Here is a 27,313-nt window from a genome sequence, read left to right on the forward strand (position 1 = left end):
ATACATGTAAAACCCAGTGGAATTGTGTGTTGGCTAAGGGGGGGGGACAGAGGGTATTGGGGGAGAGGGAAAGAACATGAAATATGTAACTAGGAGAAAATATTCAAAATAAAAAATAATTAAAAAAAAGAATAACTGACTTGGAAAATAGGTCAAATAAAAATAAAACAACAATAACAATCACCATCCAAATTTAAAAAACATGGCATTGTCTCCTATTGAACATAATGGAAATCCTCCATTTAGGAAGGGTTTCATGAATTAAGACATCTGATATACAGCCCAGAATCCTAATCCCATACAACTCACTTGGTCAAATAATTATTAAAGGAAAAACAGCAAAGTATAACTACTACATGAAAGACTATTCCAAACCATGAATAATATAAGAAATGCCAACCCTGAAGTTTTACTTCATACCCTGCAAGTTGTCAAAGATGACCCAAAATGGCAAGTCAATGTTGGAAGGGAACATGGATACATCATTGGTGAAGCTACAACTTGATATGACCACTTTGGAAAGGAATTTTTTTAAGTGAAGTCCATATAAAATGTTCAAATCCTTTGACCCAGAGATTCTATTACTGGATTTATACCCCAAGGAAGCTATTGATAAGGACAAAAAGTACCTATAAATGTCAAAATACTTATAGCAGCATTTCTTGAGATAGCAAAGAATTGGAGACAAAATAGATGCCCATTGATTGGGGAATGGATCGACAAATTGTGGCATATAAATGAAATGGAGTTTTACTGTACTGTAAGAAATGACAATATGATATACAGAGAAAGCATGGAGAATTTTCCATGAACTGATGCATAGTGAAGTAGACAGAGCCAAGAAAATAATAGACACAGAAACGACAATGATGTAAATGGAAAGAATGCATACACACACACACACAAATTAAAAGGTGAATGTTAAAAAGTTTTAGTGATTAAGCAGGACTCAAAAATAAAGAGACATGAGAGGATAATCCCAACTTTACTTCTCCCAGACATGGGAAGTCTACAGATGTTACACATGTTGTACATCTTTTCAGACCTTTTCAGCATATTAATAAGTTGTGCTGATGTTTTCTCTCTCTCTCTCTCTCTCTCTCTCTCTCTCTCTCTCTCTCTCTCTTTTTCTTTCTCTTTCTGACTTAAAAATATTCTATCTTAATTGGGATGGCTCTTTGAGAGGGGAAGGGAGAGGGATTATAGGGAAAACTATGATAATAAAGAAGAAACAAAAGACATCAATAAAAACACTGTATAAAAGGCAATGGAGAGCCAGACTCAGTGTTATACACCCATAGTTCCTATTGTTGGGGTGGTTGAGGCTGGTGAATCACTTGAATCCAAAACTAATGAGCTGGAGTAGGACTAAAGCCAATAATCTGTAGTAGGTCTAGTGCCAAAATGATGAACCCTTGGGATAAGTGGGCTACCAGGCTGCCTAAGGAGGGACAAACTAGCTCATGTCAGAAAATCAGAACAGATTAAAGCTTCCATGATAGGATCAATAATAGGAATAGGGTTGTAAATGGCTACTGTATGCCAGCCTGGGTGAGGAGATCCAGTCTCCTCCTTCTATAAGAAAAAAAAAATCCACGTAAAGTGCTTTGTAATCTTTAAATAGCTGTATGAATGTCAAATACTACCATTTTCATGCAAGTTAACAACAGTACTAATCAAACCAAGTGGATTTAAGGTATGTAAGTCTGCACTTAGAGTGACAATGCCTGCTGAACTTTGTGTCAATATGATTTGAGTTACAATAGAGGCATTGAGTATACTCCAAGCATGAATTCCTTTTGCAACCAACACCCTTCCCTATCTCCTACTTGTTAAAGATTATGAGGGATTTGTAGGTGAGGAGATATGGAGAAGGAAAATAAACTCTCAAAGTATTATGAGTCAGGCCATTTACTACTCATAAGCATGTAAGCGTGTGTGTGTGTGGCTCCCTTACCCTTCAGACCCACAGGAACACAATGTTGACAGTGGCTTCTGCATATGGCCGGCTGATACTCTGAGAGCCCAGATCTCTTGGGTCCCTGCCCTTGTATCTGATGTGGGCAAATTCACAGGGATTGGGAAAGAAGGGGAGCTGAGGGCATTGAGTCAGAAGGTGTTCTGGACTGTCACCTTCCATCTTTCCACTTTTTAACCACAAGGACACTATGATCAGTAAAGTTTACTAATCCCTTTCACATCCGGATTTAGATGAAGTTTGCTAAGCTGATAGTCTACTAACCTTGCATTCCTATTCCTAAATGTAGCTGGCCAAGTCAGTTGTGTACATGGGATCAATCAGCAGTCAAAAATGAGGTCACTTTTGTCAGCTAGGGCTTAGTAATAGGTCAATCCTTACAAAGATGAAAATGGTATTATGCAGTGAATTTTTGGCAGAAGCAAGATTAAAACACTCACAGAATGCTTAGCATAGAACAGGCACTGAATTAAAATTGTTTTAGTGGAGAAAGCCTTAGTCTAGAAACCAGGAAATAATCGTTATTCATTTGTTTCAGTTGTATCAGATTTTTCAAGACTCTGTTTAGGGTTTTATTGACAGAGATATTCAGTGGTTTGCCTTTTTTTCTCCATCTCATTTTTATAGATGAGGAAATTGAGGTGAGCAGAATCAAGTGAATTGTTCAGGGTCACACAGATAGTAAGTGTCTGAGGCTGCATTTGAACTCAAGTCTCCCTGACTCTAAGCCCAGCACTCTATCCACTGCACCACTAACTGCCTCTGGACTTGATAAAGTCTCCTGATTGATAAATTCTGTCTCCAACATCTCCCATCTCCAACCCGTCCTCTCACAATTACAAAAATGAAATTCTTAAAGTACATGTCTGATTATGTTATTGCCCTGCTTATTAACTCCAATGTTCCCCTCTGACCTTTAAGATAAGGAAGAAAAGTCTCTCTATTTGGGTACAAAGGTACACAAAAATAACATCTAGAGAAGGTATTGCTGCCATAAGCAATTACTCCCTTGTAGCACTGGGCAATTTAGCTACACTTCCCTTGGTTGGGAAAACTAGAAACTGAAACTAAGCAGAAATAAAATCAGAAATAAAAAGTAAAGCGTGTTTTTTGTGAGCCAATGCACCAATGGAATGAAAAACATAGGCTGAGATAAACAAGGAAGAATAGCTTTGATATACAGAATAACATCCTCTTGAAAGCCTTCTTGGGTTTCAACAATATTGTCTCTGAGACTTACTTTCTGGATGACTTTAGACAACTCATTCAGTCTCCCTGAGTTTCAATTTCTTTATGTGTAAAATAAGGAGATTGAATGATATAGCTTCTGAGGTTCCTTCTAGCTCATATCCATGGTGTAAGCTTTGAATTAATATCAATAACTCCAAGTATTATATTTTATGAGATTTATTAGTAATCACTTGAAGTAGAAGAAATAACAGAACAAAAGTAAAAAAAAACTGACTAAAAACACGTGGGTAAAATTCTCCTGCTTGGCTCTCACTCAACCTCCAAAGCCGCCTTCCCAGGAGCAGAGAGGGAGAGGAGCTACACCAAAATATATCTACTTCCTACATTAGCACATAACATCTGAAGGAAAATGGGAAGCTGGGAAAGACAATTCTGGAGAGAAAATTCTAGTTACACAATGGTCCTGTGATATAGATGGACAATGAGATTTTCTCTGTTTTTACCTATGTCTTTCAAAACCTTGGTGGTATCCTTTTTGTCAAAGGATAGATTGGGTTGGACTTTGGCTAACATGGTAACATAGGGAGACTTGGAATTACAGTATCTGTATAATAAGGCAGATCATAGGGAGTTGTTTGCCACAAGACCTTCCTTCTGAAGTGTTGAGCAGTGTTGGTTGACAGAGTTGGCCAGAGCTAAGAGTGTACGGGCCTGAATAAGATCAAGAAGTCAACTTTGTGTGCAAGAGTAATTAGGACCCTTGAATTTACAGTGGGGAAGACCTAGTGCTTTGCCTCAACACCAACACAAAAATGGGAATGAGTATTAGTTCACAAGGACTACAAGTAAAGGTAATCAAGGACAGAATGCTGTTGCCAAAACTTGGGACAAGGGGTTTACTTGCAAAGTCCCCTCCTTTTTGCCATACTTTTAATGAAAAAAAAATTGTTATGTTTTTCAATTCAACTCAGTTAAGCAAAGCAAGTAACCACACCTTCCTTGTCTGTCAGTATTTGCTTCATTTCATCCCTGTACAGAGGGTAGTTAAGTTTCAACATCAGTCTTTTAGAATTAAGACTGATCATTGCATTGATCTAAGTTCTGATGATTTCTGCATTATTTTCCTTTATATATTAGTCATCATGTATAATCATAGGATCATAGATTAAGAGCTAGAAGGGACTTTTTTCTTTAGGTTTGCCTTAATTTAATTCTGCATCATTTTGTTCAAGTCTTTTAAAATTTCTCTAAATCCTTTATAATTACTATTTTGAAGGCATAATAATATTCCATCATATTTTCTTTTGTCTACCATAATTTGTTCGGCCATATTTTAAGTGCTAAGCAGCACTGTTGTTTTCCATTATTTGCTACCACAAATCATTGCTATTGGCCTTTTGGTATGTATGGACCCTTTTGGTGTCATAGTGGATAGAGCATTGGATCTGAAATTAGGAAGACCTGGGTATAAATCCAGTTTCTTTATCTGTAAAATGAGGATAATTATAATACCCATCTCCCAGGGTTGTCGTGAGGATAGAAATAGAAAAAGTGCTTTTTAGACCTTAAAATATAATATGAAACTAGCTCTTTTATTATGTCACGTTATATATTATAATGTTATATTGTGATATATATAATATTTATTATTTTTATTATTATTATATCTTTGACCTTCTTAGGATTATATTTCAGTATCACTGAGTCAAAGGGTATGCAAGTTTATTTACTTTCTGTGTTTGAGATTGATTTCAGAATAGTGATATCAATTCCCAGCTCCACCAACAGACCATTAGGGTGACTGTCCTTTCCCAGCCTATCCAACATTGACTATTTATATCTTTCATCATATTTTTTCCTGTCTTTGTACAGCCTTTGCAAACCAGGGACCTTTTAGGGTCACTGCACGTCAGTACAATTTCAGAATCTCTTCCCCGCCCCAGGTCAGCCCTAATGAATCAGATTTGGGTGGTTTTTTTTTTCCCAGTTCACCTCACTGTAGAGTCAGCTGTAACTAATATAACCTACCTGTTTGTGACAAATTGTTAAATTCTATGTTCCAGATGCTATTAGAAGTGTCCAAGTCTTAGGACTGAATGAGACACAAGTGAGGCAAAGTCTGACCTTCTCTCTGCATATCACTGGGAGGTAAGAAACAAGAGCACTACTGTTTTCTAGTCTCCCTATTATACCACTTTTCTACAATGTTCCTCAGATTCTTAATAAGATCTTTGTTCTTTCGCCCTGTTTCTCCCCTTCTCAGCTCCAGCAATAGCAGCCATGCTCAGGTCCTCTAGAACCATATAGGAGAGAAAACCCTCTCTTAATCAATCATCAAACAACAAATCTTAAGTATCTCCAGTGTCCCAGGCTCTGCATTAGGTACTCCTCCATCCCAGATCCTCTGTCCTAATTGGGGTTAATGAAAGTAAGATTAGTGTTTGCTGGCTATCATATGGATTGGTTCAAAAAATATGCTTGGTTCAAAAAATGCCCTTCCTCTTTTTCTACCGTCTTTCCTCCTCTCTTTTCCCCTCTTTCCTTTACTTCCTTCCTTTTTTCCTTCATTCTGTGACACAAGATATGAATTGGTGTGTGTGCAAAAGACATCGCAAAGAGCTTCTTTTATTTCTGATTTCTGTATAGAGTATTTCTTGAGACATTAGCCGTATGGGGTTAGAAAGCTGTAGCTATGGGTGATAGGAAAGATGCGCTGGTGAAAATTTGATCGGTTACCCAAAAAGCACTTAGAATTTTTTTCAAACCTGAAGACTCAGTTTGCAAGGATGTTTATTGAACCAGTTTTCATTAAATGTTTGTTATGTGTAGGACATTCACAGCTTTCCAGTTCCATCAACAATATTTTTCCTCAGGTGTAGGTGATTATAGGAGTTTCTAATACACATGTTTACAAATGTAAACTAAATTGTGGGCTTAATCAGATTATATGCTTCTTGAGGGCCAGGTGGATTTTCATCTTTGTATATCCAGAATACCAGTGACATTTAATAAACAGTTGTAGTTATATGTATATGGAACTTGATTTTCGTAGAACAACTTCAAAGTTTCCAAGAAAGATGCAATGTAGCAAAAAAACTTAAGGCTTCCCTGGACTCTTTTTTTCCTTATCATGTCCTTATATTTAGCCCATTATTTGTCTTTGATACTCTAGGCATTTTATAGATAAGAGATAGCTTTCTAGAAATGAGAAGTTAAGTTGCAAATCTCAGAAGGCTAATAAGTCCCTGGCACCTGGTAATAGGGAAAAGTTCATGGTAAGAGATGTGGGAGTGCTCCGTAAGACAGGCCTCCCCTGCTTTGCATTTTTTTAAAATTTATATAATACTTTGGTTTTTCTCCAATTACATGTAATAACAAATTTTAACTTTAGTTTTCTAAAATTTCAAATTCTAAATTTTCTCCCTTCTTCCCTCCTGTCCCCTCTCCCTGAGACAATAAGCAATTTGGTCTAGGTTATATATGTGTAATTATGCAAAAGATATTTCCATATTGGTTATGTTGTGGAAGAAGACTCAAAATGAACAAAAAAGCCAATAAGAAAATAAGGTGAAAAATATTATGCTTCGATCTGCATTTCGACTCCATCATTTCTTTTTCTGGAGGTAGATAGCATTTTTTTGACATGAGTCCTTTGGAATTGTCTTAGATCATTGTATTCAGCAATTTTTCTTAGAGCCCTGAGAAGGCTACCAAATTGATATCATTGACAATATGTGTAGGAGCCAGGTCAAATTTCAACCATTCCAATCAATTCCAAAGGACTACATAAAAGAAAGCAGGGTAGTGTAAGCATTGGCCTGGTTAACAAGCCACTCAGATTCTAATCCAAATTCTGTCACATGCTAGCTAGGTGACTTTGGTTAAGTCATTTCCCTTTTCTGCATTTCAGTTTGTCCTCTAGAAAATCAAAAGTTTGGACTAGATTAAGGGTTCTTAATGTGGGATTTGTGACTTGTTTTTTAAAAATTACTTTGGTAACCAAATTAAATAAAATATAATTATAGCCAATCATAAATGAAGCGGGGGGGGGGGGGGGGGGGGGGGGCAGGTGGTTAGCTCAGTGGATTGAGAGCCAGGCCTAGAGATGGGAGGTCCTAAGTTCAAATCTGGCCTCAGACACTTCCCAGCTGTGTGACCCTGGGCAAGTCACTTGACCCCCATTGCCCATCCTTACCACTCTTCCACCTAGGAGCCAATACACAGAAGTTAAGGGTTTAAAAAAAATCATAAAAGAAGCCATTATAATTTGCTTCCTTTATACAAAAGAAACCAATATAGTTGACTACCTTTATAATCCTAGGGATTTTGTTTTGTGTATTTAAAAACATTATTCTGAGGAGGAGATCCATAGGTTTTGCTAGATTCCCAGAGGGGTCGATGTAGGTGTATGTTGGTAAATGTTTAACAACTGTCTCTCCAGGAGAAAAAAATTTACCCACTATAGACTTTTAAATTTAATTTGCATTAGCATTTTCTTTCTCTTTTTTGAGTCCAGACAATCAACAAAACAATAAATCATAGCCTGATTCATAGCATTTGTCAGTTTCCAAGGTGTAAATGCTTATGCTGAGAATTCAACAATCAGTTCTTCCCAGAGCCAAAAGAAACTAGTTCTGACACATCCTTTGTCTATGACCAAGAAAAAAAAAAGTTAAGACCACCTGGATTAGGAGAAGCTTAAATCCCTATGTAGCTATAGCAGCTATTTTGTAGAGGGATTCCGTTAGCTGTGAATTGGACTAGATGATCTCAGGTCCCCTTCCAAGTCTGAGTTGCTGTGATTCAATATTTAAAGTCATTTCTTAAAAGTCATTTCTTTCTTTTTTTTTTTTTTTTCTTCTGTTTTGTCTATTTTCAGTCTTCCTGTGACTTTATGCTGGCTCATTAAACCAGACTGTGTCCCACTAGAAGGAAATGAATGCCACCTGGTGGTGATAAATAGCACCTCTTACACTGTGAACCACACCTTCAAGGATCCAGGAGAGTATTGTCTCAGTGTCAGAGTTCAGAACGGCACCAACCAGATCCCTCAGTATTACCTGATTAAAGTGTTGCCCTCTGGTAAGCGGTTTGATCCTGATCAAAATAGAGAAGCAGGTGAAATTTGTCTTTGGCGCCCACCCCCCTCCTCTTCTTTGCCCTGGTGTGTGTACCTGACACTTTTAGGGACCGTTTTTTTTTTTTTCCCCATGGAAACTTGCCCTCAGCTAAGCATCAAATACTTCCAGCTAAACTGAGGCAGATAATAGTTGGTGCTAATGCTCTAAGTACAGCTGCAGTTTAATGAGGGCCTCTTGGAGTGTGAAAAGTATTCCCCTCCCTGAGCAATTCGAAAAATTATGTGCAGAATTTTTAGCTTTTAGAGATCATCTAGTCCAAACAGATTATTTTATAAATAAGAGCTGCAGAAGCCTATAAAAGGGACCTGCTTAAGGTCACACACCTAGTTAATGGTAGGCTGCTTGGACCTGATAATGAGGTTTTTTTTATTATTGATAGATTTATAGGGGAAAGAGAGAGACGGAGACAGAGAGAGGAGACACAGATAATAGATAATTTAGGCGGTTTTACATTCTATCATGCTGTCTCCATCTTTAATGATAATACCATAATTATATTATGCATTAATAAATGATTTAATGAATCTAATAATTATGCATCAGAATAATTTTCATGTATTATGAAAGAGTGGAGATAATTTTGGGGCAAAGAATCCATTTTCCATTATAGATGATCTATGATGTTTCTTCTTATCTTTAAAGCTTATCTTATGAATAAGAATAGCATTTGGGCAAGTTATGTTATCCCTCTATATCTCAGTTACCTTGAGTGTAAAACTGTGATTGGACTAAATCAAAGGATCACAGATTAAGATCTGGAAGGATGCTGAGAGGCCATCTAGTACAGCTCTATAATTTTACAAAAAAGGAAATCAAAGCTCAGAGACATTAAGTGGCAAAAGTTTAGATAGTTAGTAAGTGACAGATCTGGGACACAACCAGTTCCTATGATTCCCAATCTTGTTTTCTTTCTGTTAAACCATTCTTTGACTAAATCATAGGTTCCCTAATTGTTCCATGGAACTTGGGAGTTCTAGAAGATATAAGCAGAGTTTTTATGAAAATATGTCAATGCTAAGGCCAATCATTCATGGAGAGGAAAAAGGGCAGAGTTGGTAGTCTCTTCCATGATTCTGAAGAAGAGGGGGAAGAAAAGGGGTAAAAAATTGAGAATGGGAGGCCTGGAACTATGTAAAGGGAAGGATGGAAGAAAGGGTTTTGTAAATCCTAAAGTGCTGCATAAACAGAAGTTAATAATAATAATGATAATGATGTCCAAGTAAAAGAAAACATTTTTAAACCTTTACTGTCTGCTTAGAATCAATACTAAATATCAGTTCCAAGTCTGAAGAATGGTAAGGGCTAGGCAACTGGGGTAAAGTGACTTGTCCAGGATTACTCAGCTAGGAAATGTCTGAGGTCACATTTGAACCTGGGACCTCCAGTCTCCAGTCCTGGCTCTCTACCATTGAACCACCTAGCTGCCTCCATCCAGTGTTTGTTTGGGTTTTTTTTTTTAAACTTTCAGTTTTCTGTCCTGACCCCTTCACCTCGTAGTCTGAACTGAGCTGCACCTCATAGACCTGCACTGCCCCAGTATCGTTCCCTGAGTAGAGTAGCTACCGTCCCCTGGTTTTCAGACTTTGTATCAAAGGCACCAGGGGGCAGTTTGTTAGAAATAAAGAAATCTCAGGGCTGTAATTCTGAGCTGAAGATCCAAACTGTCATTATGGTAAATGAAAGCCAGAGGTTTCACCACCCAGCCTGGGGTGATGACCCCCTTTAGACATTTACTGGTGTTTTATAGGTTTTTGACAGTTAACTAGCAAAAGTCATTAATATGGTAGAAGGTACAGAGGATGTTAAGAAACATGCAGTGGTGTTTGGGTACAAGGATTTGGAACATTTGATGCCAAGTCCCAAGTTCAGTACAAGGTCAACCATCATACTAATGAGGTCAAAGGAACCTTCCTGGGCCATAATACTCCGGAGAGCCCGTAGCTGGCATAAATCTTCAAAGGATAAAATAATACTTGGACAAGCCAAGGTTGTTTTCATATGATCTCATCAGGCCAGCTGTCTAGTCACCATTCCCAGTGAACCCCGCTCCTTCTGCTTGGGTTTCAGCTTCCCTAGATAACTACATAGACCTGAAGTTTTTATTCCTCCAGCAGAAGCTCTTTATATATAATACATACATATTTATTTAATATCTAATAACAATATTTAATATTATATATATTCTAATACACCAAACTATCTTTTCTAATACTCTGGTTAATATTCTATTATTATAATTAATATCTTATACATAGTTTACTTACTGTGTCTAATTAAAATTTATAATTGCACTTACTTATCTAAAGGATTATATGTGATCACTTGGTTGATGATCAATAATATTAAGGCAATAAAACAGTTTTCCTTTCAGGTTAGGGGCAGCTAGTTGGCTCAGGGGATTGAAAGCCAGGTCTGGAATCAGGAAAACCTGGTTCAAATCTGGCCTCAGACACTTTGTAGCCATGTGACCCTAGGCAAGTCACTTAACTCCCAATTATCTAGCCCTTGTCATTCTCTTTTGCCTTGAAACCAATACATTGCATTGATTCTAAGATGGTAAGTAAAGGTTAGAAAAAAAAAAGATATCTGGGATTGGAATCAATCACTGCAAGTGATCTTAGAAATGATCTCATCCACCCCATTCCTACTCTGAGTCCTACATCCATCACCACTCCCACCACTGCTCTTTTACTCAGGAGGAGTCTAAAGTGCCTAGAAGGGAAGTGATTTGCTCAAGGTCACACAGAGGTTTTAGATTTATCCAAGGTTTTAGACTCAGATTTTCTGACTTGACACTCTTTTTGTTAACTTTGTGGTATGAAAGTAAATTTTTTTTTTCTATTCAACTCTAAAATTTCCTTTATTCACTTTTATTAGAGGGTGTTTATGCTTCCTGTCCTTCTCCATTCCTCAGTCTAGCCTTCGTGGGTTCTTCTTTCTAGGCAGTAGATGCCTCATCAATAAAATGGATAACAGTAATACTCATCTCATATGGTTATTGTGACAATCAATTGATTTGTATTTAAGCACACATAAAATATTTTATAAACCCTAAAGTTCTATAGAAGGCATTCCAAAAGTTTTAGTGTAGTTTTAAGCTTTGTTAGTTTGATGATTAGTATTAATATTTATTATTAATTATATTATCCACCCCCAAAATGTTCAATGGCCAATTAGTTTGGGAAACTATGGTCTAAGTGTTTTACAAGACCCTATCCAACTCTAAACATTCTGTAGTCCTGAAATCGAGCCTGTGTGCTTACTTGCACATCAGTATCTACTGTAAATCAGATGGTCTCCTCTCTCCTTTTCCAGAAAGGTTCCTTCTTAGATTAGGACCACTGCTGATCCATGAGACTGGGATTATTATGGGTCCCAGTATCCCTAAATTCTCCTCTGATAACCTGTATTTCCTCTTCTCTTAGCATGAGCAGTCAAGGACAACTACATCTGGGGGTATGCTGGTAAAAAATACTGGATACACTTTTGCATTTAATCTGCATTATTAATATTTTTCCATCACTTTATTAAGTCTAAAAAAATCAACAAAACAAGAAATCAAGTCTTGATTTGTAATGCCTGCTGATTTCTGAGATGAAACTGCTTCCATCAAAATTTTAACAATCAGCTGTCAGGTATCAGCTAACTCTGTTGTTGTTGAGTTGTTTCAATCATGTTGACTCTCTAAGACTTTATTTAGGATTTTCTTGATAAATATACTGGAACCGGTTTGCCATTTTCTTCTTCAGCTCATTTTACATATGAGGAACTGAGACAAACAGGATTAAGTGACTGGCTCAGGGTCTCCCAGCTAGTCAATATCTGAAGCTGGATTTGAACTCAAGAAGTTGAATCCTCATGACTCCAAGCCTCTGTCCATTGCCCCACTTAAGTGCCCCATCAGCTAGCTTTAGCACACCCTTAAATCATATACCTGCCTTAGCAAATTGCTTTTCATCCCCATCTTATTATGTATTCTTGTAGCATCTTAATATTCAGGGTAGGCTTTCCAGACAAAGATAAAGAAAGCATCTGGTGAACTTGTAATAGTTGAGAAACCTGGTCCAGATAATTCATTCCCAGGGCCCAGAGTGTTATCCCCTTTGGGCCTTTTAAACTGTTCTGAATAACTCACTGAATTAATGTAGAATTTGAGTTATTAAATCCTACCACACATGGCTGGATTTTCCTTCTTGGGCTGTATACTAAGGAATGTACCCAAGAGAGAAGTAACCTAAGAAACTGAGATGTATTCTTTAAGCACCTGAGCCAACTTTGCATAATTATGCCAGTATACTTCACCTTGCCAGATAATACAGTAGTTATATTCCTGAAAAATGGGGTGTAAGTCTTGAATTTGAGCCAAGTAAAATATTAGTTTGGCTCAGGTTTGTTTTATAGAATGTGTTGATACTTTAATTTTGTTCTAGGTCAGTGGATGTAGGAAACATTTTTGGTTCAAACTGTATTATAACATCCTTCTTATAAAAGAAAAAATAAACAGCCTAGACAGGGTGACACATGCCTGTAATCACTGATATGGGGATTGCTTGGGCTTAGGAGTTCTAAATTGCAGTAGGCTAAGCACTTAGTCTGATACCAATACCACTAGAGCAGGGGGTCACCAGGCTGTTAAAGAAGGTATAGATTGGCCCAAGTTGGGAAAAAATGGAGGTTAGGGCTAGATATCTCAGTGGATACACCACTAGGTCTAGAGTGGGGAGGACCTGGGTTCAAATATAGCCTCAGACATTTCCTAGTTATGTGACCCTGAACCTCAATTGCCTAGCCCTTGCTGCTCTTCTGCCTTACAACTGATTGATACTTAGCATCAATCTCATCAATCTTAAAACAGATGGTAAGAGAAGAAAGATAGGAAGGAAGGAAGGAAGTAAAGAAGGAAGGAAGGAAGGAAAAAGAGAAATGAAAGAAGGAAGAAAGTGAAAGGAAGAAAGGAAGGAAGAAAAAGAAAGGAAGGAGAGAAGGAAAGAAGAAAAAGAAAGAAAGAGGGAGAGAGGGAGGAAGGTTAAAGATTTTATGTCACTTAATGATAAGATTGTGAGTGGCCACTGTACTTCCAGTCTGCCTGAGATAGGAAATCCAGTCTCAAAATAAAATAAAAGTAAACACAGGTTAGATTTAGCCATTTTATAAAATGTGTGTACTTCATTTGGTTTAGCTAATTCCAAGCCCTTGGTTTGGTTCAAGTTCCTGATGTAAAGAACTATTGTAAATCAAATCTCTTTAATAGATGAGCTTATGAACTCCACTGTGAATTCTTTATTGAAGTGAATAATCATCCCTCCATAATCTTTTATTAAAACTGGATTTTCATTTATTGGTGTTACAGTAGAGGTGGGTTCATATCTTTTTAATAGATGAGCTTATGAATTCCAGTGTGAATTTTTTACTGAAGTGAGTAATCACTTCTCCCCCCAGGTAATCTATTAAATCCAGAGTTTTAGTTATTGATGTTACATGAAATGAGGGTTATGCCTATACATGAAAATAAAAATACTGATTTGAGTCTAGCATATAAACAAGCTAGAAAGTAAGTTTACTGTTTCTCACCTTTAGAGCTATGTTTGGAAGTCAATGCTTGAACCTCAGTATCTACAAATTTGTTCTGTTATCTTTTCCAGGCATCCACCCAGCTCTCTTTGCTTTGCCCTGTGTCTTTCTCATCTCAGGAATGCTGGGTTTCATCATATATGTGACCTACAGGCATAGCACACAGCAGAAGGATCTGGTGGAGGTATTTTATCTTTTTAGAGGGTTTCCTTGGGGGTAGGGCAGAGGGGAGACAGGTGGTCTTCCAGGGCAGTAGCCAAGGTAAATTAATGTAAAGGGGGAAAGTTTTGCTACTTGTAGTCACGACTTGGATAAGGTAGTAGCCTGGGAGGTTCTTGGGGTTTGGGATAATTCAAGACAAACTTTGTACTTTTCGTTTAGTGAAGTTTCCCTGCAGTTACTATGGTCTGTCCATGTCAATTTTATAGGTGGCAGCAGGTTATAAATACAAGATCAAAAGTGAAGATCAAAAGAGAGGAACCTAGGATAACATAGGAGTAAGTTAGATCTGGGGAAGGGCCAAGAAGGTGGTGATTGATTGAATAGGAGCCTGGGTATCTGAAGCTGACAAATATATATTCAAGCACTGATCAGAATAAGGGCATGGATCTTTAAGACTAACCTAAGTCAGAACATTTGTCAATACCAGGAATCAGCAAATACTAGGTCTGGATGACTAGTCAAGACTAATGGGATTAGGTGGATATCAAATATTAGGAGAGGTAATAGGTTTAGAATTCAAGGAAACAATCTAGGGCCATAGGAATCAGAAAGGCAGGCTAAGGATCTTCTAACAGACAAAAGCTAACAGCAGTAAGAAAGGTCTTGATGCCAGCTCAAGCCTTTGACTCATTCATGCTAATCCCTATTTTGAACTTCCTGATAGACTTTAGATCTGATCCCCACGAGTGTCTAGTGGGTAGAGCATAGTCCTGGAGTTAGGAGGATCTGGGTTCAGGGTTGATCTCAACACTTCTTAGCTCTGTGACCCTGGACAAGTTAAGTAACTTTTGCCTAGCCCTTGCACTTCTGTCATAGAGTTATTACTAAGACAGAAAATAAGAATTAAAAAAAAAAAGAATCAATTCCCCAGACATGACTAGCATGAGTCTGCAAGTCTGGAGGTAATTGGGAGGTACTTCATTCAATACCTGTTGAAGTAGAGAAAGAGAAGACAGACAGGGAGGACAGTTATTGGTTGTGCTCCATATGTGTGATTTGTCCCTAGAAACACCTCTATGTTTCAAAGATTCTTTTTTAAAGTCCTAACTCCCATCTTAAGAAAAAGTAGCAAGACCTGACGTCAGAGAAAGAAAGAGAGAGAGAGAGAGAGAGAGAGAGAGAGAGAGAGAGAGAGAGAGAGAGAGAGAGAGAGAGAGAGAGAGAGATATGGGGATTTAAGTTCTACCTTTGACACATACTGATTGACTGTCCTTGGGCAGATCACTTAACTTCTTAATGCTCCATATACCTCTCTAAGACTAGAAGTTGTAGAACAGGTACCAACTTGTATTGCTAGGAACTTCCTTAGAGTTCTTTAGCATTTGCTTTTAGAGTACTTTAGAGTTTGACTAGAAGGGTCAAACCATGGGCTACAACACTATGATTAGAACCAGATTAAAATAGAGTTCCTATCTGATTTTGATGTATTGTGTATTAATAAAAAATATAAACATATCATTTTCTAAGTCAATATGCAGCCCACAGAGGTTGTGTATTTCTATACCAACATAATCACAGGACTTGTTGAAAAACATACAAGAAAGCTTACTTTCTCAGAATTTTAGTCAAAGAAGAGAGCCTACCAATATTTGTAGATAACTTTGTGTTTGTGTGGGGACGTATTATTCATTTTAGAGAAAATAAATTCACTTATTTAATACGAATAAATGAAATTTGCAAACCAAAGTCCTCACTTTGGACAATTCTAAGTATTTGGTGAATGTTGTCAGCAACTAAATAGAATCCTTTTTCCTTTCCTTCTTCTTTTCTTGTCTCATGTAGAAAAGAAGGGTCAAAAAAAGAGGCAGCCAAAGGGAATAATAGAAGTAAGAAAAGAAAGTGATTCATGTCACATCATTTTACTCTTCTGGCCGAACTATTTCCAGAGCTCGTTTATAGGCTCCATATTTTAGGAGAACAATAAATAACAGTTGGAGTGTGATTAAAGGGAAGGCAGTCATGATTGTGAAGCGGCTTAAAGCCATTCTATCCAAGGATCAGTTAAATGGAATGGCAATGTTTGGCCTGGAGAAGAGAAGACTTTGGGCAAAAGGGAAAAAGGGAAAGAAAGCAGTCTACAAATATTTGAAAGATTCCCTTTAGAAGAGGGATTAGAATTATTCTGCCTTCTCCCAGAGGGCTAATATAAGTTACTTATAGACAGATTTGGGCTTGCCATAAGGAAAAAAAAACTTTCTAATAATTTGAAGTGTTCAAAAATAGAACAAGTTACCTCTAGATTAGGGTTCTTAATTTTTTTTATGGACCCCTGTGGCAGCCTGATAAAGCCTATAGACTCCTTCTTACAATAATGTTTATAAACATATAAAATAAAATACACAGAGCTACAGAGGAAACCAATGACATAGACAAATATTTATCAAAATATTTAAAAACAAACAAAGAAATTCACAGACTGCAGGTTAAAGAACTTTTGCTTTAGAGGTAGTATGTTCTTCATTACTAGAGATATTTTGGTAGAATATAAATTCCCTACAGATGGAGTCTGTTTTGTTTTTGCCTGTATATATACAAACTTTGGTAGATGTTTAACAAATGTTTGTTGATTTTGAATAGAAGTTGGATGTCAACTTTTCAGGAAGGCTGTAGAGTATTCTTCTTGATCAGGGTTGCAGCCTCTGAAATCCCTTCCAACTCTGATGTTCTGTGATTTTATGCTATGAGTCCATGAATGAGGTTTACGTAATTCATCCTTGGGTAACTGGGAGATCCATCCAGATGTTCTTTATCTCCTGATTGGCTAAATTGTAAACGAACACAACTGATCCAACCAAAACCTGATTGTCAATCTGTAGGGTGTGGGAGGAGGAGGGGAGAGAGGAGGATGCCGTGGGAGAGGGGGCTTTAAACTGATTTTTGGGGGATTGTGTTCACTCAGGTGGCCGATTTCGACTTTTCCCCTATGTCTGACAAGAGCCTGGCTGGTTCTGAGCCTGAGAGATGCTGTATGAGGAGGCTGTGCTGTGTTCATTACTTCCTTCCGCCACCTTCAAATGATCGTAAGACCATCAGAGAGTCTCTTGAGTTGCTGCATCCTTTCTATAAGCCAGTTAAAAGTTACTCGGTGTGAACAATAAACCTAGCTGGCTCATTTAAGTTTTAAGTGTCTGCTGACTTCAAGCCTTGGAAAGAATTCAGAGCATCTGCTGGCATGGTTTATTTTTACAAAGCAGTTTGAAATATAAGAACTTGATCCAGTCCAGTGACATAGAACTATCCTTATTATCCTGTGCAGGGGGAACCGAAAACTTATCTGATTGCCTTGAATTTTTGATATTGATCCAATGAGTGTGGCACAGCTACATTTCATGCTGGGTTTTTTGTCCCTGGGGCTCTCTAGGTGCACACATTTACCTGTCTAATGCATTTGGAATTCACCTACCAATTACTGACTGTTTTAAAAAATGTGAGGAATAAGTCTCATTTTAAAAGCAATCCTCCTTTTGATATGTTCCCCCTCTGGCAGTTCATATATGGTTGGTTTAGGGGGGAAGTGTGGACGCAGGGTTTTACTGGTACAACAAATTCCCAGGAGAAAGAGAAAACTCCTTTGACCAGTTCAGATCTGTATTTTTTCTGTAATTTGTAAATCCTAGAAAAATGCTTAGAGCAGTGAAAGGTTAAGTGACTTGCCCAGAATCATGTCAGAAATGGTGACTTGATCCTGGGTCTTCCTAGTGTCAAGGGAAGCTCTCTAACCATCAGGCAATGCTGCTTCTCATATAGTTGCCTTACAGGGCATAATAGTGGCTATTTTAACCCTGCCTCTTATTAGAAATAAGATGGAATGAAGTCAGGCTTTGCCATAGCATTAACAAGCTGCACCTACCTGACTTCTTAATGCTCCAAGTCCTTGCCTTGCATCAAGCTGCTTTGAGCTACTCTATTCCCAGAAAATTTCCCTATGGTGTCAGGGATATCCATCTGCATTGTTCAGAAAGAATTAGTAGGGGCAGCTAGGTGGCTCAGTGGATTTGCGAGCCAGACCTTGAGATAGGAGGTCCTGGGTTCAAATTTGACTCCAGACACTTCCTAGCTGTGCGATCCTGGCCACTTAACCTAGCCCATTAACTAGCCCATAGCATTCTTTTGCCTTAGAACTAAAGTACAGTATTGATTCTAAGATGGAAGGCAAGAAAGAAAGAAAGAAAGAAAGGAAGGAAGGAAGGAAGGAAGGAAGGAAGGAAGGAAGGAAGGAAAAATTAATAACAGCCAACACGTTTGATACCCTTTTGACTTGGAGCTCTCCCACTCACAGGGGTTTCCTTCAGGACAAGATGCCGTTTCCCAGAAAATATGAAAGCCAAAGTCTAGGTCATGGGTCCCTGGCAGTGGAGATTCAGAGCCGTTTGAACCGCTTTGCTCTTCTACTGTTACTCTGACCATCTTGAAAATATTCTGGGCAAAATGCCTTTTGATGCAGCAAAAGCCAAGTCCTAGATGGAAGTGACCCCCTGACAGAAGAATCTACACTTCTGCTGTTTGCCTCAGTGGCTCAGAACCGAGGACATGTAAAGGAGGACTTGAAAAATCCGGACAGAGGTAATTGAACAGTTCAGGATAGAACCCTGAGATTAGTGGAATAAAACATGTTGGTGGGAGACCTTGTTCTCTTTCCTTTGCAGGTCAGTGACCTGGAAAAGGAACGTACAGCAGGGCCATGCATCCACTGATTCAAAGCTGAGAGGCTAGTTGATGCAAGAAGAGAAAGCAATTAAGTGCTGCCAATGATCACAGTAGAAGTAGATAAGTCACCAGAGCAGCCAAGCAAGCCAAATATTGGGGGAATGAGCTTGGGGACTGGGAGCCATTACCGGGAGATATTGCTGCTGTAATTGCATCCTACCAGATGTTGGCAAAATGGTGTTAATGCTTTCACGCAGTTCATTTTCAAGAAATACTGGTTCTTCTGCCAAAATAAAGCTCGTACGTTCTGAGGATAGCCAGGTGTATAAAACATGTTTTTCTTTTTTTTTTTTTCCAAATCCCACACTTTACCTCTACATTCATTCATTGTTACTTAAAGGTTTTGAATCAGGTTCTGCCCTTTGAGCAGAAACATGATTCTGTTGAATGCTTTGGCAAAAGGTATTGGTGACATAATGGATAGAGCACTGGAACCTGAAGTCAAGAAGACTGAAGTTCAAATCTAGCCTTAGAGACTTACTAGTTATATGACTCTGGGCAAATCACTTGATCATTGTCTGTCTCAGTTTCCACATCTGAAAAATGGGATAATAATAGTACCTACCTCTCAGGGTTCTTATGAGGATCAACTGAGATAATATTTATAAAGCTCCTCGTACAGTGCCTGGCACAGAGAAGATGTTGAATAAATGCTTGCCTCCTTTCTTCCTTATAAAACACTTTGTAAACCTTAAAGTACTATACAAACACTAGCTATTATTTTCATTATTATTATTATTATTATTAGTTGAGAAGTTAGCCAGTGGATTCAATCACTATAAATCATCTGGAATATTCAAAAATCTTTTCTTTTTCTCCCAATAAAGGGCAAGCAAGTCCCACCTCTGTCATATTGGTTATGTGATCCTGGGAATTGTTCTAGGCAAATCGCTAAGACTAGAAAGTTTATTAAAAATATGGATTTTTATTGATGTCTTTTGTTTTTAAATCATTTAGGTTTCCCCCTGTATCTCCTCTTCTTTCCTCCCCTCCCCCAAATCATCTCATAACAAAAAAAATTTTTTATGGAAGATGAGAGGAAATCATCAAAATTAAACAATATTTTGGGAAAAGTTGATTTTCCTTATCAGTGGTTCCCTCCTTCTTTAAAAAGTAGTGAGGGTTGGGCGAAAGTGACTATATTTTAGAGCCAGCTAGGTGGGTCAATGGTTAGAGAGCTAGGCCTAGAAACTCAAGATCTTGGGTTCAAATCTGGCTTTAGACACATCCTAGCTCTGTGACCCTGGGCAAGTCACTTAATTCCAATTTCTTACCCTTGCTGCTCTTTTGTCTATAATGATATTTTGCAAAGCAATATGGAAAGCAAGATGATGGACAGTTACCTGAGTAGAACATGGAATGAACTGAGCCTGGCAGGGGCTGGCATGTGCTAAATCAGTTGGTGTTCAGGTATATAAGGAAGGATTTGAACTGAAACAGGGTCTCAATCTGAGATATTTGGGGCAGTGGGAGGTTGTGGTGGTGAGGGTAGGCCACAGGTCAACTTGAGTTACCAGCAACCTGCACTAACCAATTTCACAGTCCCAGATCCTGTGATACCTTTATACTGAATAACCTGTTCCTGATTCATACTCCAAGAAGAAGCAACAACATCTTTCAGCAAACCAACCTGATTTAGGTTGAACCCTGACTGGCCCAGCCAGGTTGGCAACTGGCAATTATCAATTGACAACTGACAAGATTGATTACCTTCAATTCAAGTACCATTTTTATCATCCTTAGCTTAGAATAAGAACCTCCTTTTCCCTCCTTCCCAGTTATTGCCCTGCTTCCCTCCTAAGTCTGATAACATTAAATTTTTGGTCTTACCTAGACTTGTGTCAACTCTATCTTAAGGCTTAGTGATTATATCCCTGAGACATTTGAGGGAAAGGAGAATAATATCAGCCATTGCAAGATATAATCCGCAGTCAACTCTAAAGTTATCCTACTAGGTCAGAATAGTCAGAAGTATCTATACAATTCTAATCACAGATTCTTCATTTGGCTGGCCATTCTGGGACACTGTTATTCTGAAATTGAGTTTAGCAAATTCACTACAATTAATTCTGTGAGGTCCTTTGTGTTTCACGATCACAACTTCAGTGTTACACTTAGGTATCATCCACACACATTCAGCTTCAGCTCCTCATGTCACCAGGACCTTTATAACATGTCTTAGCATTGATACTAAGACAGAAGGTAAGGTTTAAAAAAAAAAACAGCAACTAAGTTTCAGAAAAGGTGTCAGCCTTCATTGATGAACAGTTTCCTCATCTGTGAGTTCCCCATACACACGAAATTAGAATTCCAGCACCTATCCCTATTTCTATTAAACCATGTCTTAGCTATTCAGCTCACTTCACTGGTTTAGACACAGTCAGTGTTTAATTGCTGTTTCTAATACCTTTGAAAATTGAAAAAGATCTTGGCTGGTCATGAATTTGTAGGCATTTAAAGTAGATTGTTTTGCTATTGCTAGTTTCTTTCTTATTTTTTATCCCAATCTGTGATTTCATGGGTGTGGGAGACTCTAGTGTTGAAATTCCCTTTACTTGTGTTAATCAGCAGCCCATAGTCTTAAAGAGTAGCCTGAGGAACTGAGGATAGGGACCTGCATATGGTCCCACAGGAATAATAGCTAGCATTCATATAGCACTTTAAGGTGTAAAATGATTTATAAATATTATCTCATTTTATTCTCAAAACAATTATAGAGGTAAATGCTACTATTATCCCCATTTTATAGAGAAGGAAACTGAGGCAAGCCAAGGCTAAGTGACATGGCTAGCTATTAAATGTCTGAGACTAGATTTGAACCCAAGTCTTCCTGTCTCCAGGCCTGGCTCTATCCACTACATCCCTTAGCTGCCTATGTCAATGTATATCAAAGGCAAGAGTTGAACCCTAGGGTTCCTGAATCCAGTGTTAGCCTCCTATCCATTATACTTCATTGAAAAAAAAATTTTTTTTTAAGGATCAGCTTTTCCTTGAGCTTTAGGAAATAAAGCGCCTAATTCTTGAAGTAAAGAGAGTCATAAAAACATTTCCATGAAGTCTAGCTTGGCTCGAGGATCATAGAACCATAGATCTAAAGTTGCAAGGGGACCTTAGAGTGCATCCAGTACAACTCCCTCATTTCTAGGTGAGGAAACAAAGATCCTGATAGGGTGTAACTTTCCCAAAATTACAGGGGTTGTCAGTGATAGAGGCAGTATTTGAACTCATGTCCTTTGGCTCTAAATCTAGGACTTTATCTGTTTTACCAAACTGCTTTAATATGCCATCTAGCTGCTTTTTCTGTTACAGCAAAGCAATTTTCTTTAGGGCTTTGATAATAGTTATAGGGTACATAAGTAAATGGGGGTTTTATATATATGTGTGTGTGTGTGTGTGTGTGTGTGTGTGTGTGTGTGTGTGTGTGTGTGTGTGTGTGTGCGCGTGTGCGTGGAGGGGATACTGATATCCCTGGATAAGTTTATGTCTCCAAATGTTCCATTGTGGTGACAGACTTAGTCTAAAGTGAAATTAAAACCACATTTTGATTGCATTTGCCATATAGTTCCTAGAGGCTCAAGAAATGCCAAAAAACAATAACTTAAATTTACAGAGTGCCAGGCCAAGATTCAGGAAGACCCAAGTTCAAATCAGACCTCAGGTACTTACTAGCTATGTGATCCTGGGCAAATCACTTAACCCTGTTTGTCTCAGTTTCCTCATCAATAAAATGGGCTGGGGAAAGAAATGGAAACCATTTCAGTATCTTTGTCAAGAAAATACAAAATGGGGTCATGAAGAGTCAGACACAATTGAAATGACAATAACAAAATATATTTATATAGCAATTGAAAGTTTGTAAAGCACTTTACATATTTTATCTTATTTGATCTTCACATCAACAGTATAAGATTGAGGCTATTATTATTCCCATTTTTAAAATAAAGGAAACTGAGGCTCAGAGAAACTAAGTGACTTACCCAAGATCACACAGTTACTTTGTTTCAGAGTTCATAGAATCTAGATCTTCTGTTCCCAAGTTGAGTACTTTATGTCACATTGCCACCCATAGGGCTCAGAAGTCTTCATCAGAAGAACCAAAGTCATCTTTGAATAGAGATGGAAATTCCTTTTACTTCCACCATTTGGCCAATTTTACCTGGGAACAGCTTGCAAATACCTGACAAATAGCACTTAAAAATGTAAAAACCAAAACAAATAGTGATGACAGAGTTACCATTATCAGGGCATTACTAGCCTCTTCGATATGGGCTTCATAGCCCATGAAGGTAACACATACTCTTTTCCGTGGAGGGTGAAAGTGAAAAAAGAGCAGAACAAAGCTATACCTGGATTTTCTGGGCACCCTTGGAGATATTCTTAATGCTCCATCTAATGAACCTGCAGAAGCACTGTTAGACTGACTTTAAATACTCCTCTGTGGCAGAAGCTCAAATTGACCTGCTAATCTTCAACAAGGAAAAAACAGAATTGTTTTCTACGGGTAGGAGCCAATTTGGGTAGGTCTCTAAAGAGAGTATCTAAAACTTGGTCCAATTACTTGCAGAAAGCTCTAGAAGTAAAGATTTGGGTTATAATAAGCAAACTTAAAAAGTAAAAATCCAGGGGGGCCTTCTCTAGGAAATAAATGATCATAGTATATGAGTAATAGCTCTTGGAAGCATATGAAATACTGATCTACATTGTAAATAAAAGAAATGCAAATCAAAACAACATCGAGGTCACACTCAACAAATTGGCAAAAATAATACAAGATGGAAATATTCAGTGTTGGAGATGCTAAGTAAAGACACTGCTCCAGATTGAATATAAAATTAACTAATCCCTGAGCACACTAAATTTACTGTTGTTGGAACTTCAAACTGGTCTAGTCCTGTTAGAAAATATTTTGGAGTAATTTACTCGAAAGTAATTTACTTAAAAAAAAACAAAAACCCTTACCTTCTGTCCTAGATTCAATGCTCAGTATTGGTTCCAAGGCAGAAGAGCAGGAAGAGGCGGGAAATGGGGGACAAGTGACTTCCCCAGAGTCACACAACCAGAAAGTGTCTGAGATCAGATTTGAACCAACCTCTCTATCCACTGAGTCCCATAGTAACCTCCCCCTACCCTTTTTTACTTGGAATTAAGCTAAAAAAAATAGTGACTAAAATATCCAGACCCTTTGACCTAGAGACCACACTATTAGACATATATTCCAAGGTGGTCAAAGGTAAAATAACCAAAATATTCATGTTCATATTAAAAATATTCATTGCTTCATTCAAGCAAAGTAGATTTCAATCAACAGGGAAATGGCTAAACAAATTGTGGCACATGAATGTTACTGTGCTGTAAGGAATTATCATTATGTAGAATTCAGAGAAATCTTGGGAAATTTATATAAACTGATGCAAAGTGAAGTAATCAGAAAACGTGAGGAATAAAAAGAATTAATGTGTTCTTCTCAGGGTGAATATCCATCCTACACCCCCCCCCCCCAATTAGGAATGAAAGTCTGTTAGGGTTGCAGAATAAGACTTCAAGGGCATTTTGTTTTGCCACAGACCCAGTGAGTTGGGAGGTCTCTTATCTCATCTCAAGGGTGAAAGCCACTAGGCTATCCTTCCTTATCTCATAATTTAGGAGCCAGAGGAGTCACTCTGGAGGAGGACATGACTATTTCTCTATAATAACCTTACCTTTCCCTGGTAGAAGCTCATGGTAAGCTCATGCTATGTATCTTGCTATTTTCTGATTGGGACAGACTTTTGTGCCTAGATTATAAATTCAGCCCCCAGACAACAGAGTATCAGACAGAGTGGGGAGGGGGTCTTGTGTCAGGAACCTACATAAAGTTTGTGTCTGCACCCATGCATTGGCATTTGCCGTTAGGGCATTTTTCCTGTTCCTCATGAGAAGAATAAAAAACTGCTTTTTCCACTCTCACTCTGTGACTCCAGGTTTGTAATTGTAATTTGGGGTGGAAGGTCATTTTTTTTTTATCCCACTCAAAAAGGAAAGAATATAGGACTAAACAATAGAAAGAGAAGGAACAAAAAAAAACAAAGCTGAATGAGAAACATTATGGTGTAAGGGAAAACTCCTGACTTTGATGTTAGGAAGACCTGGTCTCTGACAATCTATAGCTGAATGATCTTGGAAAAATCATGTAAGCTCTCTGAGTCTTATTTTCCTCTACTATAAAAAGAGAGAACTTTGGCTAGAAAGTGTCAAAGAGCTCTTTTTTAGCTGATTCTGTTCCTATGGGTGTATATGATTATTAATTACACCTAATATAATTAATCTTAAATAATATAATGACAAAGATAACAAAGATCAGTCCAGAGAAGAAATGAGAAAATTTACCACTCCCCCATTTTAAATGGTGGAGGACTACATAAACTTTCAGAGTTGATTGATATTTTTATTTTGTTGAATTACTTTCCCCTTCTCTTTAAATTGTGTGGAGAGATACATTCAGAAATGAAGGTGATGATGTTTACATAAATATAGGTACACCCTCTCCCTAAACTAGAAAAGGCATCATTTGACAAAACTATATGTAGATATATCTGTAGGTACAGATATATCTACAATCTTACTATATATATCTATAACTTTAACAAAACTATATATATATATATATTCATTTGAGCAAAGTAAACATCCATCAACAGGGAAATGACTAAACAATTTTGGGACATGAATGTAGTAGAATATGTTGTAAGGAATTGTGTTGTAAGGAATTATCAATATGAATAATTCAGAGAATATATTCAGAACTATACACATATATTAAGAACTATACACACACATGGTTTTGTCAAACGATGCCTTCTCTAGTTTAGGGGAGGGGAAAGAAGGAGAGAGATAACTGGGAACTTTAATGTAACAAACAAAAAATTAAAAAAAGAAAGAAGTGAAAGTGATGTAAAATCAAAATATTTCCACAATTTAAAAAATAATAACAGCATTTTGCTTCATTAGAAAATTATCTAGCCAAGATAATGTTGCAATTTGGGGTTAGCCTTACACTCTTTCTGAGAGAAAGCCCAAGAAACACAGAATGAAAGGATGATTAAAAATAACCAACAACCCTTGGTTATTGCTTATCCCCCTTTGAACTCAGTTTCCTCATCTACAAAATAATGTGGGAGGATCATGAGAGGCAGGATTTGATTTCTGGTCCTCTGACTCCAGGCAGTCTTTTTCACTCTCTACCAAACTTCCCCCGAGTTCCCAGGCTCAAGTCTGCCAGAACTACTCTTAATAACAACAACAACAACAGCAGCAGCAACAACAACAACAACAACAATGGGCACCCTCACAGTTGAAAAGTCTAAATTGCAGGCACCCTGTTCCAGACCAACCGGTTGGTCTGGAACAGGTTGCCTGCAATTTATAGCCGGTCCAGCAGATGGCGCCCCATGCCTAGAAATAGTCCTGTATCCTTGCGACATCATTGTGCATCGTATTTGATCTGTGCTCCCGCCTGAGCGGGAAAGGTCACTTCTGGTTATGGCTTTCCTTGTCAGCAGGGCGTCTTCCCACTTTATTGTCTGGACACGCAGCCATCCCGTGTTTACAGTAAACATCGTTATCCATTCCAGCTCCCACCGGGAGAGTCCGTAACCCCAGGCTCCCCATAGGGCTATGAAGATGAAGTCTACACAAGGCACATCACTCCACAGCTAAGAAATCATCTTGGAGGATGGTGCTTCTCTCACTTGGGTTTTATGATTTTGCGGCTCTCTTGTGCCTCTTCTTATTTCTGCTGAGTAGTCCCTTTTGAAATGGCAATATATAACAGTATGCTGACAATTTTTACCAACTATGAAACTCTTAGTGCAGCCTGAGACTTCTGCACATTCATTAGCGATGGTCCCGTTTCATTCATTTTATCCTGCCTTGGCTGTCTCTCCTCTATCTTACTTTCACTTCATAAGCCAAGCCGAAATCTTTCTCTTTAGTGGGCTATCAACCTTATCTCATGGGAGTAAACCTAATTGGGCAATGGAAAACCCACAAATGAAACCTGTTTGTAAATGGCTCCAAATGGAAAGAGAGGCTTCCATTTGTGACCAACTGAGTGGTACTTGTGGACAACACACAGCTTGAAGCCATGAGAGAGAAGTGAATGGGGAATCAATTATAGGATCACAGATCTTGAGTTTAGAAGAGACCTCAGAGGCCATGTAATGGAACTCCATCATTTTACAAACTTGAGAGTCAGGGAGATTAAATGTCTTACCTGATGAAGGTTATACAGAGCCAGGATTTGATTTCTGGTCCTCTGACTCCAGGCAACCCCTTCCTCAAACCCCTCTACCCTCCTGGCTCTGAGATTCTAGGCTTGGAACTGCCACTATAACTCCTAATAATGGCAATAATAATAACATATTATTATATATAATATAAATAATTATATAAATATAAAATGTTATATATCACATAATAATTCATGATAATAGAAAAAACATTTATTTGCAAAGTATCTTTAACT

The 27,313-nt window shown here is 38.0% G+C and overlaps 1 protein-coding gene across 1 annotated transcript; it reads left to right on the forward strand.

Annotated features, from left to right (window-relative positions):
- The first annotated feature begins 376 nt into the window (after positions 1-376).
- Positions 377-17,194, forward strand: TMEM130 (transmembrane protein 130). The gene is made up of 5 exons (XM_044678934.1): positions 377-488; positions 5,233-5,317; positions 8,049-8,251; positions 13,953-14,065; positions 17,003-17,194. The coding sequence occupies exons 1-5, from the start codon at positions 377-379 to the stop codon at positions 17,192-17,194; spliced, it is 705 nt and encodes a 234-aa protein (XP_044534869.1).
- The last annotated feature ends 10,119 nt before the right edge of the window (positions 17,195-27,313 follow it).

The sequence above is a fragment of the Gracilinanus agilis genome, chromosome 1 (genome assembly GCF_016433145.1).
Source record: "Gracilinanus agilis isolate LMUSP501 chromosome 1, AgileGrace, whole genome shotgun sequence".
Taxonomy (NCBI): Eukaryota; Metazoa; Chordata; class Mammalia; order Didelphimorphia; family Didelphidae; genus Gracilinanus; species Gracilinanus agilis.

Coding starts and splice junctions, on each gene's coding strand:
- TMEM130 (XM_044678934.1), top strand. CDS start 377: ATGAATAATATAAGAAATGCCAACCCTGAAGTTTTACTTCATACCCTG. Junction 489..5,232: donor GGAACATGGATACATCATTG/GTGAAGCTACAA, acceptor TCTATGTTCCAG/ATGCTATTAGAAGTGTCCAA. Junction 5,318..8,048: donor TCTCTGCATATCACTGGGAG/GTAAGAAACAAG, acceptor GTCTATTTTCAG/TCTTCCTGTGACTTTATGCT.